The 10,844-nt window shown below is 30.9% G+C and overlaps 1 protein-coding gene across 1 annotated transcript; it reads right to left on the bottom strand.

Moving 5' to 3' along the window:
• Positions 1-7,075: 7,075 nt before the first annotated feature.
• Positions 7,076-7,585, bottom strand: LOC119569805 (probable arginine--tRNA ligase, mitochondrial; the record flags this gene model as incomplete). The annotated part of the gene is given in 2 exon segments (XM_037917813.1): positions 7,076-7,375; positions 7,511-7,585. Coding segments are annotated over 2 exon segments (226 nt in total), but the record flags the coding sequence as incomplete, so codon positions are not given.
• Positions 7,586-10,844: the final 3,259 nt, after the last annotated feature.

Genomic DNA, 10,844 nt, shown 5'->3' with positions numbered 1-10,844 from the left:
ATATATTAAAAATATTAATATTTTAATATATAATATTAATATTATATTTGTGTGGTGTGTGTGGTGTGGTGGGGTGTGGTGTGTGTGGTGTGTGTGTGTTGTGTTTTTGTGTGCGTGTGCGTTGCGTGTATTTATATAATATTAATTTTAATATATTATATTATATATAATATATATATTATAATTATATATATATATTTATATAATTATAATATTTTATATATATAATTAAATATAAAAATTTTATATATATATAATATATTAATAATAAAATTTTTTAAAATGTATTATATATGTTTTATATATATATATAGTATATATAAATTATATTATTATATATATTTATATATAATTATATATATATATAATGTTTGTGGTGTGTGTGTGTGTTTGTGTTTATGTGTGTGCGTACGTCTAACATATATCTATATATTTTTTTAACATAAAAATTTTAAAATATAATTAAAAATATTATTTATAATATATTAAAATAAGTATATTATTAAATTTTAAAGATAAAAGATATATATTTTTATCATATATTATATAACTTTTATTATTAAAAATTACTTTTAAAAATTTTTTTATAAAAATATATTAAAATTTTAAAATTTAAAATTTTTTATGTTTTATATATATTTTATAAATAAAAAATTATATATATATATATTTATTATGCCACACCACACACACCACACACACACACACACACACACACACAAAACACACACACCACCAAAACCCACACACACACCACACACAACATATATATATCCAAAAATTTTTTATATGTTTTGATATATATTTATAATATGTTTTTTATTATCTATATTTACATAAATACTATTGTTTTATATATATATATATATATATACATATATATATATAAAAAAATATAAAAATATAATAAAAATAATATTAAAACTAAAAATAATAAAATAAAAAAAATATATATAATAATATTATATAAAATATATATATATATAAACAAAAATATATATATACTACACCACCACACACACACCAACACACACACACACAACACCACACACACACACCAAAACCCCACCACATATAAAATAAATAATTATTATATATATACACCACACCACACACACACACACACACACACACCACACACCCCACCCCCACAAACACATATATATAATTTTTATATATATATATATATATTAATATATATTTATTTATTTTTGTAAATATATTAATATTTTTTTTATATATAATTATAAATATATATATATATATATAATTTAAATTAAATATATTACATATATAATATATTTTTTATGTAAATATATATATATTATAATATATTATATATATAATATAATAACATACATATTATATATAATATATATAAAAATTTAATATAGGGTTTAAAACTTTATTTTTGGTTAGGTTAGGTTAGATTTAGATTAAAAAGGTTAGGTTAGGTTTGGGTCTGGGTTGGTTAGCTTTGTTAGGTTTAGGTTAGGTTGGGTTTTTTTGGTAGATTTGGGTAGGTTACTTTTTGAAAAGTAGGTTGGTTTTTTGGGTTTTGTCTAGGGTTTAATTTTTGGGTTGGTGTAGGTTAGGTATGTATGTTAAGGTTGTTTGGGGAAAAATTTTAGGTTGGGTTAGGTGAGGTTTAGGTTTCGGATAGCTAGGAAGATTTAGGTTAGGAGCAGAAATTTAGGCTGGTTGGTTAAATTTTTAAATTAGGTTTTAGAATAGTTAGGTTAAAAGAATTATTAGTTTTCTATAAATAAGGATAGGTTGGTTAGAAAAGTCAAGTTAGGTTACTTTGAAAAGGGAGGTTTGGTAGTTCATTTAGATTGCGGGGTTAAATTTCGTTAGTTTAGGTTAGGGTTGGTTTAAGTTAAGTTAGATTAAAAAGAAAAGGTTTTGGGTAGGGGATTTGTATTTTAGATAGTAGTTTGGTTAGTGCTTAGGTTTAAGCTAGATAATGGTTAGATAAGATTAGTTATGTTAGGGTTTTGGTTTACATTAGGTTAGGTCACGTTAGGTTGGTTAGGTATGGGTTTAGGGAACGTTTAGTTTTGAATGGTTAGATTAGAATTGTAAAGTTAGAAAGGTTAAAAATGTTAAATTAGGGTAGAATCGTTATTTTAGGTTAGGTAGGGGATGCGTTAGGTTAGGGTTAGGTTAGGCAGAGCTAGGGTAGTTTAAGTTACTTTAGGTTAGAATAGTTAGATTAGAAACGTATGGGGGGAAGGTAAAAATGTTAAATTAGGTTAGAATCGTTATTAGTTTGTTAGGGTTAGGTTAGGTTAGGTTAGGTTAGGTTAGGTATGGGCTAGTTTAGGGTTGGATTAAGTTAAGTTAGGTTAGTTTAGAATAGTTAGGTTTTAAAATAGAATTGTTAGTTTAGGCTATAATTTATAAGGATGGTTAGGTTAGAAATGTCAAGTTTGGTTACATTTAGAATAGGTAGGTTAGGTTAGGTTACATTTAGATTAGGAGGTTAAATACGTTTGATTTAGGTTAGGTTAGGTTAGAAAAAAAAGAAAAGGTTCGGGTAGGGTATTTGTATTTTAGGGAGGTAGTTTCGGTTTGGTAGCTTAGGTTTAAGCTAGATAATGGTTAGATAAGATTATTATGTTGGGTTTTTGGTTACATTAGGGGTTTGGTGACATTTAGGTTAGGTTAGGTATGGGTTTAGGTAATGTTTAGTTTAGAATGGTTAGATTAGAATTGTAAAGTTAAAGGGAAAAGGGTTAAAATGTTTAAATTAGGGTAGAATCGTTATTTTAGGTTAGGTAGGGGGTGGTTTAGGTTAGGTATGAGCTAGTTCGTTTTAGGGTAGATAGTTAGATTAGAAACGTATGGGAAGGGAAAAGGGTTTAAAAAAGTTAATTAGGTTAGAATCGTTATTTTAGTTGGTTAAGTTAGGTTAGGTTTAGGTAGGTTAGGTATGGGTTAGTTTATTTAGGTCACCTTTAGGATAGAATGGTAAGGGTTTGAAACGTAAGAGTAGAAAAGGGAGCAATGATAAGGTAGGGTTCTGTTGTTATTTAGTCGAGGTATAGGTAGTGTTAGGTTAGGTTTAGGTTAGGTTACTTATAGGTTAGGATAGGTTAGCTTAGGTTAGGGTTGTTAGGGTTTGGTTAGAATTGTAGCTTAGATTAAGTTAGAATCATAAAGTTAGATTAGAATAGTTAAATTTGGGTAGTGATATTTAGATTAGGTTCGGAAGGTTTAGATTAGGTTAGGCTAAGTTTAAGTTGACTTAGGTTAGGTTAATTTTAGGTTAGGTTAGGCATAAGGAGATAATAGACATCTGGCAATATTCATTTTAGGACTTTTGGAAAAAATCATTTCGGGTATTCATTTAGGTATAAGGACACAACCATATAACAATGTATGTTGATTTTTGAAGCTTCGAAAAATTTATTTTGGGTAGTATAATAAAAAATATTTTTCTCTTTTTAATTTTAATTTTAATTTTTAATTTTATAGATTGGGTATCCATAATTTAAGGAGACATACTCACCTACAAAGCACGATCAGTAATTCTTTAGTATGATTCTAGGCTTAAATATTTTCCGTTCTACATGATCATTGTATATCTTTATAATAATTGGACATTGTGTTTTATACGCATGTATCACCCCCCCCCCCCACTCCGAAAAGGAAAAGAAAAGAAAAGAAAAAAAAAATATATATATATATTGCTACGCCAGTGGGTCTTTGTCTCTGTGCGAAACATGTGTTAACATGAAAAGGATGACCTGGGCATGTGTTGACATGAAAAAGGATCCTGGGCAAAAAATGTCACAACTGGCTGTGAGCGGAGGAACAAGCCAAAAGAGGGCACGGTTGGGTGCTGCTCCTGTGAAGACCCCGTGTGTGCCTTTGTGACCTGATATTTTGTGTTGCCCTGTTATAAGCTGTATCGTGCGTTGACATGCTGGTGTCCCCCCTGTATTTTGCCTATAGAAAAGTGTATGGGAAAAATAACTTGGTAAAAAAAGGAAAGACTGTCATTTGTGTTTATTTCGTGCTCTGCCTCGCCACGTGGCGTTTCCCCTTGTGGTGTTCTGGGACGGTGTGGTGCTCGGTGCCTCTTGGAGCTGTTCAGTGTTCACGACCGTATGGATAGCACGCCGTCTGCCTAGCCTGCCTTGTGTTGGTGACAGAGAGACAAGGCGGTCGGCGTAACAATATATATATATATATATATATATATATATATATATATATATATATATATATGCATTCATATTCAAAATTCGTAATATAATAATATTAACAATTCCTCACAGAAGTATAGATATTCCGAGAGGATATATATATATATATACAAGCATATATATTGTAATTGAAATAAATATTTTGAGAAGGAAACTGCATCAGCAGCTAAATAATATACACGGCCCAAATGTTTTTTCATTCAATAAAAAAATGTATTTTGTGAAAAGCTGTGATTTTTTTTTTTTTTTTTTTTTTTTTTTTTTGTATGCTTGTATTAGAAATTGAAGAATAGTACTCGTACAATTTCATTCTGGGCTTTAACTATATTCCTTTCCAACTGTTTAATTATTAATATGGTCGCTAGTTGGATGAACCAGATTTTGCCTTTCATTTTTCCTGACGAATATAAATAATTACCCAAAATCAAACTTAATCTAACCTAAACTAACAAACGTAACCTAAACAAAACAACGAAAAATAACCTAACATGATCTAACCGAAATCTAACCTAGCCTAACCCTAACCTATCTTAACCTAATTTCACCTAACCTAACTAAAACTGATAAATATAACATAACCTAATTCAAAGTTAACCTAATTTAACCAAACTTAACCTGACCTAACTTGCCCTAACATAATCTAACCTAACATAAAATTAAGCTAAGCTGATCTAACCTATCTTCTCCCAATGTAATCAAACCTAACCTATCCTAACTTTAACTAAACCTAATAAGCATAAGCTAACATATATAACCCATACATATATAACATACCTACAGCATATGTATATAAGATATACATATAACACATACATATATATAACATACCTACAACATATATATATATATATATATAACATTACATATTACACATACATATATAACATACATACATATATAATATATATAACATATACATATAACACATACAATATAAACATACATATATATAATATATATATATATATATATATATTATATATATATTATATTATATATATATATATATATATATATATCCAAAGCAATGGACATATGTATATGTATGTGTGTGTTGGGGAATATATGCATGTCACAATACATAAGAATATACAAATTATTTGGAATATAACAATGGATAAATATAATAACATTGGCATACATCATTAAGTAACATTACATATATAAAGCTGGGTCTGAACTAGGTCTTTATGAGCTGAATCTACTGATTGTGGTTGATGGGTGTTTGAACATAAATGGTGTTCATTGGCATTCCAGTTAATGTCTGTACATGTCATTTTGTCAAAATAAATTTTCAAAAAAAAAAAAAAAAAAAAAAAAAAAAAAAAAAAAAAAAAAAAAAAAAAAGTTTTTCTCAGTTAAAATTTTGGAATTCGATTGTCATTTTCTCCACACTGAATTTCCTCAGGTCGGTTGCATCGTTACCGTTCGGGAGAAAATTGAAAAGCCAGACCCTGAAGACGTGGAAATTATGTGGATATCACTAGGAAAACACATGGATTTTACGTGGGTTTTTAGTCCAATATCACATGAATAACTCGTACCAAAGATCTTGTGTAAAACGACGTATATTTTGCACGTGGATACCTCATGGAAATCTTGCCCACCATACCACGTGGCGCGTTTGTGCAAAAAGCCGTGGCTTTCACGTGAAAAAAGGCGTGTTTTCCACGGTCCACTGGTCGTGTTTTTCACGTGTTTTCCACGAGTCTTTGTTATCAGGGTATTGTTATTTGTTATCGTTATTAAATTTCTTAGCATATCATCCTTATCTTTACTATACATTATTATAGTCAGTGTTCTAAAATTTAAAATCACTACAATGACATATGAGAAACTTAATGATTAGTACTATTATCGTGATGATAATTAATATTCCTAGCATTGTTAATATCTCACTGTTATAATTATCATTACATCACTGATATTGTATCAAATCTTCATTATCTCCTCTCCTCTTCTCTCCCAACCTTCCCTTCTCTTCCGGCCACATCCAAAGTATTCTGTTATATAAATAAATGATTTCCAGTCAGATATGTCTGGCAGTGCTCTTCCCAGGGGCAAGTTTTACAAGTTTTGTATACATTTTTGTATTATCATACTGGCTGCTAGTATTAAAATCATAACTAGCTTTATTAAAGCATTGTAAACAATAATAAACATTAAGGCTGCAGTAAGTGCAACTGTAACAATAAACTTGGTGATGATATAAATGTTACTACTAACAGTGGTAATAAGAAGTATAAAATTAATAATAATAATGATATTAGTAAGATATTAATTAATAATGTCAAATCAATTGACATTATAATTGAAAAAAATCTTAATCCTAAAAATAATAGTAAAAATGATTATAATGACAATTTTAAGAATATGAGAGAGAAAATGGACATACATACACGATGAACATAATAAATGTGAGTGTTTAGAGGTTGCAAGACATAACAATTATTCTATAAATGTTAAATTTTCTTCCACACAGTTGCTGTTTGTACTATACTGTCAGATTCTTTTGCTGATTCAACCAACTGCTCTTTGTTAATAAAGTATCACCGAGTATATCCATTATCTTATGGTGAGCACCTGCAAAAGACTATATTGCAGACCTTTCATTTGTCTCCAGAACAGAATTACATGGTAGTGTGTACCAGAATTCATTGGAATAATCTATGGTCAAATATAGTATTAATATATACAAGTGGTATGGGAGTACCCCTACAAAACTATATCTGGTGCCAAAAGAATAAAATTTATAAAGAAAACTGCAGCCAATGCACTGTTGTCCCTGTTCTCAATTGGTTCCATAATCCATATAAAAACTGTTGTTTAAGGAAATTACATTATATCAAAGGAAACAATAATTTTGCATTATATATATAACTTTTAATTTGTTCAATTATTTTACAGAGAAAAGCGCCTCCTCCACATTGAGTATGGTACTGTTGGGTCAAATGTAAATGTCCATAAATATGTATTTCACATTTGAATTGTATCAATACTAATGAAATTATCACATTTTCTTTAAAGGTCTAAGACCCAGGATATTCATTCCGGCAGCAAGCGTGTGTCTTGCCGCTGTGAAAAGAGCAAGTCTTGCTTCTGCTACTTCCTTTGGTGAAGATTTCACTTTCAATGTCTTTAGCGCTCTGTTGATGATGCCACTGCAAGAAAAATGAACAAATTATCATAGTTAAATTATTATCTGCCAATGTATTATAATGCAATCTAACAAATCAGAAAACATATAAGATTATTGCACACCAGTTCAAAGGTATGAAGTTTCAATCTCCATATACCATAGTTTCAATAAATAGTTGACAAGAATGCATGGCTCCATTTCCTTATAGGAATCCATCAGAATTTCGTCGAACCTGAAATAGAAATAGATACGTGTCATAAAACAAAAGTACACAAACTCACTCTCTCTCTCTCTCTCTCTCTCTCTCTCTCTCTCTCTCCCCTCTCTCTCTCTCTCCCCTCTCCCCCTCACTCGCACACCCCACAACACACACAACCCCACCACACACACACACACACAGCATTACATAGCATTATAGAGCATTTTATATATGTATATATATATATACATAAATTTATACATATATACACACACACATGTATAACCACATATATTTATGTATCTTTATCTATCTCTACACACACTCACTCCCTCACACACACACACACATACATGTATATAAATACATGTTTGTATGTATGCATGAGTGAGCGAGAAAGCTAGAATGTGTGCTAGTGTGTGTGTGTGTGTGTAAGTATATAAGTATGTATATGTATGTGTATATATATATATATATATATATATATAATATATACATAACAAATATATGTACATATATATACACACATATATATATGTATATACATATATATATATATATATATATATATATATATATATATATATATATGTGTACACACACACACACACACACACACACACACACACCACACACACACACACACACACCACACCACACACGTGTATATATATAGTTTGAATAGATAATTGACAAGAATGCATGGCTCCATTTCCTTGTAGGAATCAATTGGAATTTCGTTGAACCTGAAATAGAAATATATACATGTCATAAAACAAACATACACAAACTCTCTCTCTCTCTCTCTCTCTCTCTCTCTCTCTCTCTCTCTCTCTCTCTCTCTCTCTCTCTCTCTCTCTCTCTCACACACACACACACACACACACACACACACACGTATATAAATACATGTGTGTATGTATCCGTGAGTAAGCGTGAAAGCTAGAATGTGTGTGTGTGTGTGTGTGTGTGTGTGTGTGTGTGTGTGTGTGTGTGTGTGTGTGTGTGTGTGTGTGTGTGTGTGTGTGTGTGTGTGTGTGTGCGTGTGTGTGTGTGAGTGATGGCGTGGGTGAGAGTGTGTAGATATATACAGATATATAAATATCTGTTGTTATACATACATATATATATATATATATATATATATAAATATATATATATATATTATATATATATATGTGTATGTGTATATATGTATATATTTTATATATATATATATTATATATATATATATTTTGTTTGTGTTGTGTGTGTGTTCTGTGTGTGTGTGTGTGTGTGTGTGTGTGTGTGGTGTATGTATGTAGTATGTATGTAGACAGGCCCAAACAACACACACACAACACACACACACCACACCACACACCCAACACCACACACACACACACACCACACACACACACAAAACACATATATATATGAATGTGTGAGTGAGTGTGGGTATGTGTGAGGGAGTGTGCGCGCGTGTGTGTGTGTATAAATAGACAGAGATCAATAGATATCTGTGCATATACATTTATATATATATATATATATATATATATATATATATATATATATATATACATATACATGTGAGTAGACACACACACGAAAAACACAAAAACACACACACACACACACACACACACACACACACACACACAGACACACACATATTCATATGTATATTTATACGTATATTCGTGTATGTATGTGTGTGTGTATGCATGTGTTATGTATGTATATGTATGTACATATATGTGTATATATATTATATGTGTATATATATATATTTATCTACCAATATACATACAGACACACACACACGCACACACACAATATATTATATATAATATAATATATATATATATATGTAAGACATATATATACATATATAATATAAAATACATATATAATATATATATATATATATATTATATACATATATATACACACACACACACACATACGTAAGCATATATATGTATATGTATATATATAAATATGTATATATGTACTCATCTATACATACATACACATACACACAATATATATACATATATATATATATATAAATATATTACATATATATGTACACTGTATATGTATGTATATATATGTATACTGTATATGTATGTCTATATATGTATTGTATATATATGTATAAACATATGTATGTCTAGACATACATACATATTGGCATATATAAGACAGACAGACACACACACACACACACACTCACACACACAGATATAGATTAAACATGTAAAGATGTATACACACTCACCTATATCTATATCTATCTATCTATCTCACTCTCTCTATATATATTATATACACATGCATATACATATACTCCAACAACCAGAAACCCACACACATATCATTGGGGTCTAGTGCCAACATGGGCACATGGCCATATCCACCCTTTGCTTCCAGCCATGGGCGAATCTCCAGGCAAGCCCTCGTGATCGGACTGGTTGAGCTGTCCCATGGGCCTCCTCCAGCCAGGATTGTCTTGCAAACAGACAATCTGATGGACCACAGGGAAATGAGCTGTGTCCATATAGCCTAAGTTGGCAGTCCCAGATTATGCAAGTAAATGGTCCCATGCCAGTATCACAGTGTAGCTGTTGTTGGAGCACATGATCCTACCAACTGTACCCCATGATCCGGTGTAGGGATTTGTCACAAAGGTATCAAGACAAGATTCCAAGGCACAAGATAGCGTCAAAGTTTTGCTTCCATACGTAGGTTGTTCTCTCTGCATAGGTACTGACATCTCCAAATGCTCTTGTTGATCGAGTTCATAGCTCCTGCTGCTAGACCACTCTGTCTACCGAATTCTTGGTCTGACACTGTAAGCATGTACTGATTTAACAGGTTTCCCTAACAGGCCCCCAAAATTCTGGATCTTGGTTTTGGTGCAGGAGACTTCTAGGCCCAAGGGCTTCCGCCTCATAGCTAAATGCATCAAGGTCCGGTGCCAGTGATTTCAGAGACTCAAATAGGATAGCAACGTCGTTGGCAAAGTCGAGGTCTGTGACCTTGATATTGCCCAATGTTACTCTACACTGACTTTGGATAGTAGCTCTGACCATTATCCAGTCCATGCAAATGTTGGAAAGTGTTGGTATAAGGACACAATCTTGCCTCATGCCTGAGATAATGGGGAAGAAGTTTGACAGGCCCCTACCACAATTTATAGTACTTTTAGTACCAGCATACAGGCTTCCTATCAAGCCAATAATCCGTGTTGAAATTCCCTTATGTCTTCAAGATCTCCCAGGGTGATTCGCAATGCATAGACATC

Source organism: Penaeus monodon, unplaced genomic scaffold (genome assembly GCF_015228065.2).
Source record: "Penaeus monodon isolate SGIC_2016 unplaced genomic scaffold, NSTDA_Pmon_1 PmonScaffold_188, whole genome shotgun sequence".
Classification (NCBI taxonomy): Eukaryota; Metazoa; Arthropoda; class Malacostraca; order Decapoda; family Penaeidae; genus Penaeus; species Penaeus monodon.
Note: the sequence above shows the minus strand (reverse complement) of the source record. Positions and strands in the feature narration are given on the sequence as shown.